Source organism: Rhinolophus sinicus, chromosome 17, assembly GCF_057876585.1.
Source record: "Rhinolophus sinicus isolate RSI-liver-muscle chromosome 17, RSI-T2T, whole genome shotgun sequence".
NCBI classification, from domain to species: Eukaryota; Metazoa; Chordata; class Mammalia; order Chiroptera; family Rhinolophidae; genus Rhinolophus; species Rhinolophus sinicus.
In genome coordinates this window covers 152,682,435-152,699,872 of record NC_142517.1, presented here as the reverse complement: position 1 = coordinate 152,699,872, position 17,438 = coordinate 152,682,435, and the positions used below count along the sequence as shown (strand labels likewise).

Below are 17,438 nucleotides of genomic sequence, written 5' to 3'. Positions count from 1 at the left end.
TTGTCTGTATCACCAAGTTTTCTTTACATCAGAGGTGTCTAAATTTAAATATTATGTTTAAACAACCGAAATGTTTTCCATTGATTTACTGGTTAAAACTAGGAAAAAAAGACAAGACACTTCAATCACAATTTAAAATGTTCAAAGAAATTAGTTAGGATAAATATTTATTTCCACATAACATTTCTTAGTTGTGAAAAACACAATATCCTAGTCACATTTACACATTAGTTAAACTTTGCAATAAATTACATTCAAGATATTCACTAGTTTTGACCAGGATTTGAAATTAGGAGGAAATATATAACACTACATTTTTCTTATATTTTATATGATTTCAAAATATTAGGATTAACATAGGGATATCATTAAAATTTACACAAGAACAAAATGACTATAAAAATACTCAGAAATACAGAATTTCATTGGATATGATTGCTTATTCAAATAGGTGATCATGTGAATATTTTAATTCACTATGATCATTTTTAACAGAACAGTTATTAATATAGTAAAACACTGGGAGGCTGCTTATGGGACTGCTAGTCTTAATCATAAAACAATGGGAATGTTTACGATGCAGTATTCGTATTATAAAATATACAAAGGCAACACATGTGGAATGGAAAGTTTCTGTATTTTTTTCCTTGGCATTTATAAACACAGACTTTATTAACTGCATAGTCTCCCTATATTTTTTAGGCTTATGTTCCATAAAGAACTGGCTCCTTAAAAGATTGTGAGGGAAATTTTTCAGAAGGTATCAAAATGTTGAATCTAATAAAGGCTCTGTTGTTCTTTTATTTCCCTTATAAGCTTAATCACAGGAGGATTTTTTTTTTCACTTTTCATGTACACTTATACACGGAATATGTAATTAATAGTTTGGGAAAGCGACAGGGCTCTGCATTATTATAAAGTTGGACACTGAAGGCTACAAGATGGATGACCACTGGTCATTCTTAGGAAACAATAACACTATGAGATTTCATCTTTATTAACTTCACATTCATCTAAAATAAAAAGAAATACTGTATTTTTAGTAATGTTCAAAAATTCTTAACTTTTCTTCTTCTTGTATAAGCTTGGTAAAGATGGATTATTTCATATGAACTGAAATATCTACAGAAGCTTCTCAAAGAGAATCTGAAAATTTCATTTAAAATATTATTTTTCTACAACATGCATTTAATTAAAAAGTGGAAAAGAGCTTTGCAGAAAAAACAAAGTTACAAATGGAGACCTGTCAGTCTAACATTAGAACATGATTCAGAAGCAGCATTAGCAGCACATGACCTTTAGCAGCAGAATAACTACAGGAGTGGAATTTCATATACAATGACTCACCATGTAGTATTCAATGAGTACATGTATAATAGATTTATTTGGAAAATATTTGTTGTCAATGGGAAAGAAATTTAACAGCATATTTCTGATAAAGGGTGTTTTTTTTAAATCTCACAAAACTTACAAAGTTTTTCTAAAGTATTTTGTACAAGCCTAGTATTTGATCATGTAATCACAACTTGAATTTTAAGCAAATACTACTTGACTCTTTGCATTAGTGTCTGATTCTTTTAAATGAGTTGTAGACAGGTTGCTATACATATTTTTTCAAAGTAGTTTAAGTTTTAGTTACATATAAATTCTTACATATTAAACGTATCATATTAAATCAAGGAAATGCATAAATACAATTATTTAAAAAGAAATGCTTCCCAACTAACTTTTTGATTTGGGACTTTTGAAATAAGTCACTAATGCTAAGCTATAAAAAATAAGAAGTAAGACTACCTTTCAAAATTCTTCTCAGTGAAATTACCAGGTATCTTCAGGTCACTACAATAGGAAAATACAAACTAGGTAAATAGCGACTTATCTCTTTAAGAAAGCTATTGCTCTCATAAAACTGACAATTAGAATCCAGTGCTTACAAAGGCCTAACATAGAGCAAGGAACACACAGGTTCTTGCATTAGCTATTGTATATGCTCACGAGGGTTTCTCACTGCTCAGAAGTTTAAACACAGAAATGAAACAAGGATTGCACTACTTACAGTGTGAAGGTGGATTTGGGATGAGAGACAGAATTTACAATGCATGATCAAAGCAGTTTTATTAATAATTGTGGCACTCTTCTCATATATTTGTAAAAAATAAATTGAAGATCAAGTCATAGACAAGTCTCCCTGTCAACACCTTTCCCTGAGTCAGCTTTCTTCTCTTTTCGGTTTTCAATGCTACAGGGGGAAAAAAGGAGAAATTTATTACTGTGATCCAGCATGGCGACTTTGCTCAGACACAAAAGCCATCAACCCCGAAGCACCACAAGGGCCCTGAGGCATGGCTCTTTCGCGCTGAGAAACAGACATAGATAGCAACAATTAAAATCCTCTGTACTCAGTGAGAGAGAAACCAAGAACTGCAGAAAGGGGGAAATTCAAAAAACAGAAACCAAAACCCCAAACCAGACATTTTTTAAAACAGGTCCAAAAGCAGACAGTTCCAAAAGCATGCAAGATTAATACCATGGTCTTCCTCTGGGCAAATGAATCTCTGATGGTTATTGAAAATGTCAGTCATGCCCCATATCGTTAGTACTGACACTCTAAATGACACAAACAAGATGACGCAGTAGGTATTTCTGGGCTCTGGGGCAAGTGGCCCATCCTTTGTGCACAGACTGGTCCCTGATCCTTGGGGAGAACTGTGCCGTGGTCGGCAGGACACATGTCTGCACTGGTCTGGAGGAAGTAGTCGCCCACACACCACCCTCCAGACACCTGCGCTCCTCCTCACTCCTCCCAGAATAAACGCATTCCCAAGTGGTTTTTATTTTATCTAGTCTTCCATGAACTTTATCAGTGGGCAAGCTGGTAATGTGACGCTCTCATTTTTGTCTTCTTCTTCTCCAGTATTTTTCTGATGTACACTTTTCCTCCTCTTATGTTGACAGTTTTTGTGGAAATTTCAAATAATGGGATAACAGGCATGAAGCCCACACCAAGAGCATGTGCTTCCAGAAGGACAGAAACTGCTCACTTCCCACTCCTGTCAGCACAGGGCAGAGCCCTCCATGTCTGAGGCCTCTCCATGTCCCTTTCTGCTGCTGGCACAAAAGGACACCTACAGCTGGCCAGCCGCTGAGGCCCTGAGCTGGGAGAACCCACACATTTTTACTGTTGACTTTGGCCCTTAATATACATTTATGAAATAGTTGGGGAAATCCTTGGTTTTATAACCCTTTTCCAAGTAATAAAGCGAGAGTTAAAACCCTTTATTTCTATGGGGCCTCCTGTGCAGCTTTCATAATGGTCAATAACTTAGACATATTCTAAGAGTGTGTTTTTTAAATTGTTTTTCCTCCAATTCAAGCTAGAAACAGCCCTTCTCAGTTGTCACCACCACCCGGCACCATCAGGTAAGAAGTGCCGGAGCTTCTGCCATCTGTGGCACGCTGCCAGTGCTCAGAGCTGGTGTGAGCGAGTGTCTATGGCACCCAGGTTTGTGCCTGCCACACTTCTCAGCACACACTACTTACAGGTCAAAGCAAAGCAACTTTTTTCCCTTGTCTTTTCTCCTTCCATGAGAGGAGATGACAGTGTGCACATGATGTGTTGAGAGCCTTAACTCTGTATTTTTAACTCCTCTGTCTGCATGACTCACTTTCTTCTACTTTAAGTTCCGTTCATATGACAAGTGTCTGCTACCCTACTTTCTAAATTAACTTTTCCTTGGGCTCTACCTGGCTCCCAGTCTCTTCTGCCAAATAAAACCAATGAAAAAGGGCAGTATGAGACAGTGGGGGAAGCCCTGGGCTTGGAACTGGAAGATTACATCCAGTTTCTGGAAGCTAAGAATGAGCTGTATGACCTTGGGCTAGTTATTTAACCTCTCTGGAACTTTATTTCCCCATCCATGAATTAGTTTGGACTAGATGGCCAAGTTCTGTGGTAGCTCAAATACCAAGATTCTGAGGCTGGCATTCCCAACACCGATAAACTCATCTTTCGAAAGACAGAATAACATATCCTACCTGCAAGGACAGAGACACGCTGGTCTCTACACATGCGCACTTCCTATGTGTGCAATGTTCTGCTCCACAACCTTTTGATAAATGAGCGAATTCCCCATGGCTACTAGTCACCCACCCAAAAAATAAAGATTCGGAACATCAACTGGCTTCACAGATGTGCTTCCTCCTGACGTCCTGCATTGGTTGTACTGGTTGTTTGGTTACAAAACAATTGATTATGATTGAGGCTTTGCCTTTAAACCCAGTGGTTTGGGTATTAAATTAGATTTCAGCACATTATGAGGCAGAAATTTTATATCCAGCTCAAAACATCTATGAAAAATATTATCAACTTGAATTTTCTTACTGTAGGACTAGTACTCTATTCCTTGTTACATGATTTTCTTGTGGTCAATATGTTACATATATTTATTACCTATATTTATTAAACATATACCATATCTATTATGTGCTTATTATAATAAACATATTCATATCTATTATATGCCATATATGATATGACATATATTACATATCTAATGTAATAAATATACTACATGTATTGTATAGTAATCTGAAAAGACCAGGGGATAAAACATGGATGAGACAGTGTCCCTGCCCTTGAGGTGTTACAATTTAATAAATAAGGAAGTAATATTTCAAGAGAAAGCAAAACATGACCCACTACTTCCATGCTGCTAAGCAATCTCGAAACAGTTATTTTTCAATGACACCAAAAGAGCTGTTATGAACAACATTTACCAAGCAGTCATGAAAGGGCCTAGGAAATCAGAGCGAGAAGGAGAATCCAGGATAGAAGAAAGTGGTGGGTGTGGGGGGACAGAGTGGAGCAGGAAGGGTGGTCCCAGAGCCTAGCCTCTGTCACCAGGGCCAAACCAAGTGTTGATTTTCCTAATGTTGCCAGGTATCTTCCAAGAAACGTCAATCTTGGCTGTCAGTTTTATAAAACATAGCAGTTGCTTACCTATTCTGATGCAACGTAGTTTTTAATGAGACCTATTTCCACCAATCTATTCAATAAGCTGCAGAGGACTTGTCACATGCATGTACAGCATTGTTGAACTAGGATCAAATTAGACATCCCACAGGTGTCGTAGAATTTGCAGTTAGTTCTTAGATCCTTCTTTCAGTTAAACTGGATAAAATATTTTTGACAATGAAAAGTGAATGAAATAATAGATGAAATACAACTGTTATTCCAAACTCCACTAAGAAAAGGTATCTAGGCTTCTCTAGTAGGCATGTAGGGCCTATAACATGGGATAGGATGGAAAACCAGGGATGGAAGTATCAAAGACTGCATAGAAGCCAGTTTAGGTCTCAAGAGATACAGACCCTGGTAACCTGGTCTATAGGCCTTTTATTGCCCATGGATACTCTAGCAGGCACAAAATTTTTACTGTTCCTGGTCATCATACTTCAGTGCCTTCAACAGATACAAAGACAAAGCAGTGGTTTGGGGGGATATTGTTGTTTTCAGTATTGGTGGTTTTAGGATTTCTGGAAGCCACACTCATTGCATCAGTTTCCACTGTTATGAAGATGAAAGACACTGACCACTAACTAACCAAGAGATATTTTCCACATGGAAAGCTTCAGATTTTATCACATATAAAGGTGAACAAAACAAACAAAAACAAAAAACAAAACAAAAAAAACGGGGTAAACTTTCATTTCACAATAGTTTTAATCTCATGTTAGTGGGAACATATGTGCAGAGAATAAAAACCAAGTGGTTATATCAAAATATAAAGGACGGTGTATTTTAAATTGGATCTGCTTAAAGCATATTACATTGTTCACTAGAGTTATTCTACTGTCTGAAGTAATTTAAGTACATATTTTTAAAACAACTAGCTAGGTTTTTCTGGTGAAAAGCATCACTTGACTTTATTGTTTACTTTAAGGAATACCTAAAATATCATGACATAAAAGCTTTTGCTTGACCCAAAGAAAAACAGAGAAAGAGTTTGCAATATTGATCCATATAGTACAGGAAGAAAAGCCATCTATAAGTCTGATTTTCTCAAGTTCTCCAGCAATTCCCATGGCTGGCATTTTATTTTGAGCCCATAAACCTGGAGTTCGTGTTTTAAAAATCAGAGAAATGCCATATTTTTAATGTGAAAGGTCCACAAGCACATATTTCAATGGGTCTGAGGTATTAGCCTTCTCATAACTCTGATTTTCTTCCAAGACTTCTAATAAAACTGAATTACTGTGAGGTTTACTCTATCAGACTGTAGCAGGGATCTCAGGGAAAGGAAGATAAAGCATGTTTTAGAATAAAATATGACTTTTGCTTGAGCCAAGGAAAGAAATACATGAAGATTTTAAAGTCCTGGTAAAAGACAGAAAACATCAACCCAAAGTCTGAGAGAGCCTATTGAGTAACTCATATTAACCTCCTTTGGAGTGTTGGAGGTAGTTGACAGAGTGGGGTGGGGAGGGAAGGAGAGAGGGAGAGAGAATAAAGGAGAGAAGGAGAGATAGAGACAGAGAGAGGGGAGAGAGAGAGAAAGAAAGAGAGAACTAACCCCCAGATTTCTGGGGTGAACACTGCACATCCACCGTTTGTCTTGTTTATGCTGTACGGGATCAAGATGACATAGAAGCAGCATGCCATTTTGGGGTGACAAAAACCAGCAACAAGAAATATTCTCTAAGTCTAATGTAACCTCTTTTTCTAGCCCATGTTTCCAAATATTTCTCATGAAGCCAGATAAAGCTTGTAGGTTTGGAAGCATGGTGGTGCATAAATGGAAGCTCCCAGCTTTGTAATCTCTTAATTCAAGGATAAATTTTCTGTTTCCAATATGGAAATTTGATGCCATTACTAAATACAGTTCCGTGAGATTCATTGATTTATATCTGATGCATTTGTTTAAGTCATGTGGGGAAGAAGCTTACTCAAGTTCCAAACCCTCTTACAGAGCTGAGTAGTCATAGGAACACCATTACACTCAGTCTGATTATGGATCTAAGCCCACGACTCTCCCTGCCTTTTGCCTCCCCAAAACTCACACAGAGAACATAGGCTGACTAGGTTTCTAGAAGACACCATTTAACATAAGGAAATACAACCAAGGAATAGGTTTGAGGGAGGGTCTTACCTTTGGGGAATCAGCTTCTAGAGTGATTAGGAAGGGGAGCTTATGACAAAAATGTGATATAAAAATTAAGTAGAAAAAGTTAATTTAAGGTCATGAAAATAAAGGAACTTAATAATTAAACACTGTCCCAAATCCCTCAATTGCTCTTTAATAAGAAGAGATATTAGCATAACATAGAGATTTTTCTTGAGATCAGCATCTAAGAAGGCTGATGGTTTGAATTCTTATTTATAAATTCTGGAAAATCAGTTGGAAATCCTAGGATGACTCTTGATATTTAAGGACACACACTTCCTCCAGCATGCATTTAAAACTATCATCCACAACAACAGGAGTTGTTTGTAATGTTTTCATACAGAGAAGTAGGAATGGGTAGAACTTTCTGGAGCTGAAAGTTTTAGTATAAGAAGATTGGGAAGATTTTCAAGGGGTTGGAATAGGAGACTGGAAATATACTAAATACACAATCATCATTTCATATGCCATATGGGTTTTAAAAAGGAAAATGGGAGAGTGCAAATGTGGCCAGACATCTACGGAGGTCTTGAGAAGTGGGTGATAAGGGAATACATTAAAATCCTACTGCAAAAGAGTCGGCCAAAATGAATGTCCAAAAATGTCACGCACTGGGACTCATTTATAGCACCACTTCTCCCCACTGTCCTAGTTTTGGAGTGAGTACTTAATCTGAAAAGGAGATGAAAAACATAACAAATGTGATCATTTCTACCCAATTTTAAAAAGAATTTTCTGAAATACTTTAGATCTAAATTTAATGAAAACCACTACTAGTCTTTTGCTCATGGATTCATGTCGTAAAAATGACTGGGATAAGCATAAAGACACATTATTTTAGAATTCAAACCTTTTAGAAGGAAAGCTTGACTCCTTATCTTTCGAGTTATCGGCAGTAATCAGAAGGTTCCTCCACAAGGCAGTCTTTGACATTTCATCAGAAATATTGATCACAGATGGGTCATCTCTGGATAGGAGTTTACCCAAAATGAAATAATAAACATTAAATAAGTAACTGACATTCTCTAGCGATAGAAATTAAATATAGGACAGTCTCATGCTGCCCTATAGTATTTTTGATAATTAAAAATGAAGAAGTATTGAATAATTTCCTTAATTACTAAGAAAAAAAAATCTATGAAAAAAGATTCTAGTTTTATAGAAACTGGTTTTGCCTATGGTTTTCCAAACTCATTTCTCATTACAGAGATTGATTCTGCATATTCATTGCTTAGTCTCTTCCTCTAACTTTCATAGCACAGCAGAAAACTTCATAGTACCTGTTCATTTGTTAATTTTCTGTGTCTTCCTGCCTCTAGTCTACTTGAATATAAAGTGCATGAGGATAAGAATTCTTGACCATTGGTCCACTGGTTCACTGCTATTCCCCTAAGACCTAGACAGAGACTGGGACTTCGTACTTACTCAATAAATATTGTTGAGTAAGTGAAGGCAGCCTGTGTATTTGGCAGAACACTTTCCAAATGTCTGGGGGGAGCCTGTAATATCAGCACCAGTACCATGCTGGGAGCTTTTTTTCACACTTTAAAAATGGCACCAATTAGAGGAGACCTTCAGAATGATCCAAAACATTCCCAGGGCCGGAAACACAACCAAATGGCAGCAGAGACACATCACAGGCCAAGTCAAGGAAAGTTTCATTGAGCGAGAAAATCGCACTCTTCTTACCACACATAGAAAAGATACTCTGTTGTGAAAAAAATTATGTTCTACAGAAATCCTAGGCTAAACTCACATGACCCTCATTGGCGGTTGTTCACAAGATGGAAACAAATCCAGCTTTTAAGAGAAAAACTAAGGGTCTAGAGCAAAACCTTGGGTCTCGCAGGTCCTTCCCTTGCCCAATTTTTAACTTCTCTAATCTATCCAGCCTTTGGTAACTCAAAGCCTAAGATGAAGTATAATATTTCCTAAGAGAGTGTCCTTTGGATTACAGGATTTTAATGATGTTATGTGACCGTCTTGTGAGCAAAAGAGCTTAGAAAATGCTGTATTAAACAGTTAAATTATTTTTTAATGCAGTACTATTTAGATTTTTTAATATGCCAATGTGGTTTGTCAATTTCTGAACTGGGATACAGTATGGGACATTTTCCAAACTTATTTAATCACACAATCCTTTTGAAAGGGTACCACGTGAGATTAGGTTTCTATAGAATACATGGGGAATATACTGTTTCAACTGCACAATCAACAGGATTTTAAAACTTAAATATTGTTTAAGAAAAGATAAAACACCTTCTAAACTTGTGCTCACTCTTAAGTAGTACACAATTATACTTTTTAAATCTAGGGAATATGATTTTATAGTCAGATCCTGAAGATCCAGAAGATTCTCCCCTGTTTTCTTTCAACACTATGACAAATTTCCTCCTCATAGAAAAGTATTCTCCGTTTATTTACTGGTATTGCCTTAAATTATCCTAAGTACTTTGAGACCATATACATAATTTTTGGACAAAAGCTTTCAAAAGTTTTTTATTATAAATTACGAGTTTGCTTTCTTTTGCTATCGTGTTTCCCCGAAAATAAGACCTAGCCGGACCATCAGCTCTAGTGCGTCTTTTGGAGAAAAAATTAACATAAGACCTGGTCTTATTTTAATATAAGACTGGGTATAGTATAATACAATATAATACTGGGTATAATATAATATAATATAATATAATATAATATAATATAATATAATATAATATAATACAGGATCTTATATTATGATAGACAATTATCTTATTTTAGAGAGTTACATAAATATTTCCTAAAATAACTGGTATAGCTGAATCTTTCAATTCAGGAAATAGATTATCTCTTTGGAAATGCCTTTTTTAAGAGGTGACCTCCCAGAGTTCAAACATTTACCTGTGATCAATTTAGTGAATACCTAGTTCATTTATCCCAGAATTGAATCTGGATCTGTCTTCAGGTGCTACTTGCAGAGGCTATGAAAGAGAGCTTTTGTATCCATTATAAAATATGAGAAGAAAAGACTTCAAACAACAGCTCCCTGCCCCCCTTCATTTTAAGCGACTTGGCCATAATCGCACAGCTCTTAGAGACAGAACTTAGTACTGGGACAAGATCATCTAATTCCTAGCTTCAGTTCTTTCTACTCTAACACAATCTCAGCAAACCTCCATAGGAATCCACACACTACAAAAACTTTAAGTAGAGTACATAACAACACATTCCATTCCTCAAATTGTTTTTATCTTACCTGTAATGCCCTTCCAATGGGAGCTGTACTGTGCCCTCATCTTCCATAGCGAGCATACTTTGTTCTTCCTGGAGAGACAAATGTAAAATAGATAAAGTGAATCTCATGAAGCTCCCTTTTACAGTGAAGAAGGAACAGAGATTAATGTTTCACTATCTCATTAACCCTAGGACCTTCCACTTTGTTTGCATTTATTAATGCTAGCACAGGTCTTTTCAATAAAGCACCAGCTACCAAGAACATAAGTAATTAATGAGAGTCTCATACCACAAAGTAATTTAAATGCTAACAACAATCTCCTTCATGTCACTCCATGTAAAACGTGGTTAATTTCCAAGCAGATTTTCTTTTTAAATTAATCTAAATTTTACAAGGACAAAAGTATGGGTAATGTAATCATTTTCATTATTATAAAGCTGAAATCATATTCCCAGAATACTCTATTAGAAAGGAATGAGGGGGTGCATTTAAAGCAGTGGTTCTCAAATGCTGGTTTACATTATTTGGAGGGCCTGTTAAAAATACACATAGCTGGGCCCCACCTCCAGAAGCTCTGATTCAGTAGGTCTGAAGTAGGGCCCAATAATTTACATCTCCAATAAGCTTCCAGGTGACACTGATAATGCTGATCTGAGGACCACACTTTGAGAACCACTGCTTTAGAGATCTGAGAGACTTAGAAAGAGACAGTAGAAGATATCTTCTTGTATGGACCGAAACACTGATGTGTTCTCCAGTTAGGGATGCATCTTAGGCTTTTGTTTTATGCTTCAGGTTTCTTCTTACAGAAATGCTTTATATATTTATTTATTTATATATAACATTGTAAAACTGTATCTTTGGGATGAAGATAATCTTATGCTACCAAACTGAAATGTCCTGGTTTAGTTTTCAATAATATTATCGTCAACTTTTTTCCACGCACCAAAAAAGAAATTTAGTTATCTATAGATTATAGCTCCTGTTTAATGCATTTATTTTTAAACGGGTCCATTAGCAATGTTCTAGTTCAGAGAACTATTTGGGACCATTTAAAAATGTTAGAATTATTGGCTCAAACTCCAGAAACGGAAGTTTAAGTTGTACAGAGATGAAGAGCTAGGTGACTCCCTGACCAAAGGGGAACTGAAGAGAGAAAACAGGGATACCCCTAGAGGCTCATTGCCTTCCCTCTTTTAGTAGCTTAGCAGTAGCTTGGCTGATTGAAACCAGCTTCCAGAAAGATACATTTGGCTGATGTCATTAGTCCTTGCATGCAAGGCTGCAGACCTTGGCTCTCAACTTACATGCCACCTGGCTAAATAGCCCTAGCCATATTACTTAAAGAAATGGTGTTTTCTAAAGCTCCTTCACTCTTGGGGTGCTCTCTTACAGATCCAACCTGCTAACCAAAGCAGGCTCCCCTCTGCTGGGGCCTTCCCATGCTGTATAGAGAATATCTATGCCCAGCCTATGCTGTGGAATAATGGAGAGACCAGGCAATTGCATGGGCTCTGCTGTTTCTTTACTTATAAGCACCACCCCTTCCACCAAAACCCTATGTTACATTTATACTCTCTGGTACCAATGACATGTGTCTGTTACTCCTTTGCATTACAGAAATTAACTCTATTCTCCTCTGTTGTTCTTTAAAGAAAAACTTTTAAGACCCATCAGATATATTTTATTACTTATGTATTATGCCTATTGCCCTTGGCATTTGGCAATACTATTGGAACTAAGTTAAGGTGAAGAGATGGTACCACTGGTTTGAAATTACACATTTAAGCATCTGAGCAGAGCAAATCTGCAGCGTAGAATGAGGCATGCCTTGCAAATGGATTAGTCACTCTACATGGAACATAATATATATGTCATATATATATTAACCTATATGCACATTACCGAGGCCATGAACAGAACACATGTATCCTTTGAGGTAGACACGATTACATTTTCCATAGAAAAGTAACTTTAATGAACAGAGAAGGACATAAAGAGGAAACATTCAGTGATCCCAATGTTATTTAAGTAAAACCAAGATATAAGCAAAATCCAATTCTCTTCTTGATAGTCCACTGAAAGCTGAGCTTGGTGGATCTATGTATATCAAATATATATCAAACATACATCAAATATATAGATAGATATAGATATAGATATATAAAGATATATATCTTTTCTGACCAACTTGGAATAAAATGTCAAAAAGCCAGGTAGAAAGGTTCACTAAAGAGTAAAATTCAAAAAAGCTGAAGAGATCAGGACCATCGACGCTTAGGTTACCTGGCAGTAGAAAACTACGGCTCAAGATTCAGTCTCACAACAGAAAGTTGGACCGATGCTTTGGGAACAATTTTGTTTTTTTCCTCAGATCATTTTCCACTTTTCTCTCAAATTGCTTTCAATAATTATTTTGCACTCCGTGGCTGGTTAGCATGTGTGGGCTTTATACTAGTCATAATTCTATCCAAACAAAAACTCATCACCTCTAAAGATAGCATTTTCAAGCCATGCTTATCTGCAGAGAAGGGAGGCAGAGCAGCCGCTGCCGTCAGTGCCAGAAGGAAGCTGGGTGGGCCCCAGCGCGGGATGGAGGGCCGGCACACCCCAGGCTGCACTCCGAAGAAGCCAAACGCTGCGAGTCTGGGGAGAAGCAGTCAAATTGGGCACTAGCCACCACGACAATCACAACCTAGTTCATCGCAATCATACAGCGAAAAAGAGCAAGAGCATAAAGCTAACTGGATACCCGTCAGTTTTTAAGTCAGAAATACCTCAAAATGAGTTCCATTCAGCACTTCATTTATACAAGGTCTATCAAAAATATGCTAAATTCTACAATATTCTGAATGTTAAAAGGATGATGATCAACGTTGTTTGTTTTTTTTATTAGTTTCAGGTGTACAAAACAATGTATTAGTTTATCCAAGGACATTTGAGGGGTGTCACCAATTTGACTCAGGGATTTTATACTGTAATTTGAACACCATCTTTTGATAAAGGTAGTCAAAGCATTTTTCAGATACTGAACAAGTGGACGACAATTAACGCTATATTCAGTACGAGGCAGGAAAATTAATGCTTAAAAAACTAACCTATTCAAAAGCATTCAAACATTTACTGAGCATGTAATATGTGCTAGACAAACAGTGAACAAGAAGAATAATCCAGGAGCTATTCATGAATCCATTAAACTAATACGTATTAAGTATTATATACATGACAGGCAGCCGGCCAGGTACCAGGGATACAGCAATAAAAAGAAAGCTGTAAACCCACTCTCAGAGGATGAGGAGGACCACTGTAAAAAGCACAGCAGCAGAGAAAGTGGTCTCTGAGTCAGTCTTATCTGATCAGTTTGATAGTAGAAAGGAAGAAACCCTAGGCAGGAAGAAAATACGTGGGCCACGGATAAAAGGCAGTTATAAATAAAATGTGTTTGCATGACAATGAACTAGCCTGGCTGTAGCCAAAGGCCTGTGCTGAGTAGAAGTGGAAAATAAAATTGGAGTTAAATTGTGGAGTGTTTTGATGAATACAATGTTATGCATAAAATTACATCATGAATTATATTTTGTGGTAGCATAAAAAATACAATTCATATACCATGATATCTAACAAATGTTCTACCTTCAGTGAAAGAGGAAGCATCTGCTACTGTATCCGTTTCTCAGGTAAAGTCTGTATCTATGTAGGAGTCCTCAAATAGCCCAAAGTACAAACAAGCAGAGCCAATGTCCACAAAAATGCTTAGAGTACTAGAGAAAATATTCAGCAGTTCTAGAATTCATAGATCCTAAGAAATGGAAGGGATTTCAGAAATCAAGTTTAACCCCTTTATGTTATCTAAGAGGAAAACAAGGCCAAAGAACATAAGACATGTTTACCATTTCCTTCCTTGATTACAAATAAAATAGGTAATGATGCAAATATTACGCATAGTGTTTGTGTATATATACGCACATAATATATTATACTCATATATACATGTATGTATAATATTTTGAAAACCATAAAATGTTATATCTCTAAGAGGTATTTCTTAAAATTTCCAACAGTCAGAAGAGCCAATACATAACAACTATTTACTTTAACAATGAAAGCTGAAAAGAAAAATGGGGCAGAGGAGTAGTACACACAGAATTGATATAAATGGATGGATGCGACATATGTTTTCCATCAGAATATTTTATTCAGTGTCTCTAAATGACTAAATTATTATAAACTACAAAAATTCTGATAGAGTACCCTTGGATTTAGAAGATACATATTCTGTGGTTTTAGGAAAGATATTATCTCAAATTTCAGCACACATCAGAATCACCTGGAGGTCTTGCTAACAGATTTTTGGCCCTATCGCCAGAGTTTTGAATAGAAGGTCTGGTGTAGGGTCCAAGAATTGGCATTGCTAATACAGTGCGGGTGTTGGCTGATACAGCAGAGGTCCTGGGACTACCCTTGAAAAACCCGCTGCTTGATAAAGAAGATGCTTGTCTCACTCTAAGGTTCAAGGAGAAATAACATAGGCCGTACTTCCAAATCTACAACCAATCCTGATCTTTCTTAGCAGTAAGGCATGCTCTATAATTTGTTTAATTGCACTTGTTTTTAGATTGTTTTTGTATCCTCTCAGCCTTGCCCATGACCCTGCTTCATACAGATCACAAGTTCCATTTGCCCCCATTTTGTTTTTTCCTGCAGCATATATGTTAGAGTGAATCTCCCACAAAGCAAGAAGTGTCACTATCACAATCACTGTCCAGAGTTGAATTTCCAGGATTTGTCGAACGTTGGCTGCCTTCTCCCCACACCCAGGAGCAAACATTCTGCTGGGGCTTTCTGCTTTTAACAGCAGTCGTTTTGTCAAATGTGTACAATGTCCTGGAGAATACAGTAGGAAGGAAAGCATGTTGATACTCTGAGCACATTTGGACATCCAGAATTTGATTCTGCAGTCTTCCCTTTACACAGAGCAATGTGCAAAATGTCAGGGTTCCAATATTCATTTCTATCCTGATTATAATCCTTTCTTTCTAAAAACTGAAGCATATGCATATGCATATGCATGAAGTACATGAAAATTTGGAACAGAAGCTCTGCGACCTTGGACTGGCCTGTGTAGCTATTTATTCTGCTTAACTCATTATTGAATTTTAAGGTCAAACTAATGTTTTCTCAATGCCGTAAGACCAGAAGTGGGCTACTGATAGGAAAACCCTGGAGGATAAAAGTACAAGCTTGTAACTATCATCAAAAGGACAAGAGGTGAGCCTACTTTAAATTCAAGTCTTAGGGAGCTGAGACATTTCTGCTATTTATCATCTTCCCAGATCACAATCACTCAATTAATTAGAGCGATTGCAGAAATGCAACATTTCTGGAGAAGTTGTCCGTTTACCACCTTGATGCACAATCTCTGGAAAGACCAGGCCTTGGCATAAGATGCCACAGGAAGGTCACATCCTTCAGTGGAGTCCACAGCCTTAAGAAAATGAAATCCCGAGATCCAGGAGACCGAGCAGAAAATAGATCAAAATTTAAGTTGTAGTACAATCCTTCTTAAATCTTCCTACTCTCTCTACTGATCATACCCTTTTAATACTAATTCCAAGTTAGAAAGTGAACATCTTTAAACTTCCTTTTCTCTCCCCAGTTGTTAGATGGAGAATTATCTTTTTCTTCATTGGTCAGACTCTATCATGTTCCATTATGGACTTTTTCTTCACTGTATTCCTGATTCTCTTGTTTCTTTCCTTTTACTGAGGATCACATGAAAGTATCATCATAGGAATCTATTTTGAGATTTTAAAAGTCTGTAAACCTGGCTGGTTAATGTATTGCAAGGCATTTTCCCCCATTTTTTCTCACACGCAGATCTGAAGGATACCGCTGTAAATTTGCCTCACTAAGTCTTTAATCTATTTTTTGTATCCTTTTGGAAAACATGAGTTCTAGGAAAGTTAGTATTATGTAATTCCTTCTAAAATCTTTATCTTCATAATCAGAAAACAGTAAACACCCATTGGAGTACAGTGGGTCTATAACGTACAAAGGAGAGAAGCTCATTAAGTAGGGTCTCTGTCAATCTGAGATTAATTCCAGAATGGACATCTGGCACTTATGCATATACGTATTATACATATGCTATGTGAATGGTTCTGGGAAGTAGAAATGGCAGATTCTAATAAATTTATGATTACTATCAAATTTGTTCTCTCCTACTTCACAGACATATAAAGGGAGAATCTAATTTTTTCATGATAAAAGGGGAAAATATTAAACATAATTTGTTATTTATACATATCATTTTTCATTTTACAAAGTTCTAGAAGGGTAAGAAGCTTCCATGGTATGGATGTGGCCTAAGGAGAATGCTGCGGACAGGATGATTAGATGGCTGGGGCTGTTGCTAGCTTTTCCCTACAGAAATGGTAAAGACATTTGACAGGAAATCAAAGCAGGAAAATAAAGCAAAATTACATTTGTAAGTTACTGCTTCAGTATACGTAATGGTATTCTCATTATCAGAGACACTGAAGGGTTGCTCATGGTCAAGGAGTTTTGAATTCAAAATTGTTTTCTCTGGAATTTAAAACTTCTTGGAAATCGTTTTCCACCTGAATAATTTTAATTACCTCAAGTATAGATCGTTTCACTTTAGAATTTCTATATTTTAGTGTCTATCTTATTTACATTTAATTTATACCAAATTGTGTCATAATTTTCTTGAATAGTATCTGAGGATGATAGCAAAGCCTTATCTAAAAAAAGCCCAAAAAACAGATAGAGGCTATCAAAATACCCTGGTTAAAGCATTATTTAAGATAAACTCTCCTACTTAAATAAAAATGTACCAGAAAGAAAAATAAAGAAGTGATAATTTTATAAAGTGATATTTTTAATGTTAAATAAGTATTACTAGAAGTACAAGTATAAATATGCCTCCTACAGTATTTGGGAAAATTGAAATATTCATATAGTATTAAGATACATTATTGTGATCAATTTCTAAATGTGGAAATTCATTGCCAGTGATAGGACACCATGGAAAAGTAAAG

At 36.4% G+C, this 17,438-nt stretch overlaps 1 protein-coding gene across 16 annotated transcripts in view; it reads right to left on the bottom strand.

Moving 5' to 3' along the window:
- Window positions 1-131: 131 nt before the first annotated feature.
- The window catches only part of SLC4A10 (solute carrier family 4 member 10), a 256,810-nt gene continuing 239,503 nt past the window's right edge, over window positions 132-17,438 (bottom strand). For 5 of the 16 annotated variants that reach the window (XM_074337110.2, XM_074337115.2, XM_074337108.2 and 2 more), the window contains 3 exons: window positions 10,399-10,466; window positions 8,014-8,130; window positions 7,546-7,835 (listed from right to left, as the gene is read on the bottom strand). In XM_074337110.2, coding sequence (XP_074193211.2) covers window positions 7,682-7,835; window positions 8,014-8,130; window positions 10,399-10,466 — 339 coding nt within the window. In that variant the 3' untranslated portion in view covers window positions 7,546-7,681. Of the gene's footprint in view, window positions 2,240-7,148; window positions 7,188-7,545; window positions 7,836-8,013; window positions 8,131-10,398; window positions 10,467-17,438 lie in introns of those variants that run through there. The other 11 variants (XM_019727280.3, XM_019727282.3, XM_019727289.3 and 8 more) reach the window with 5 other exon arrangements.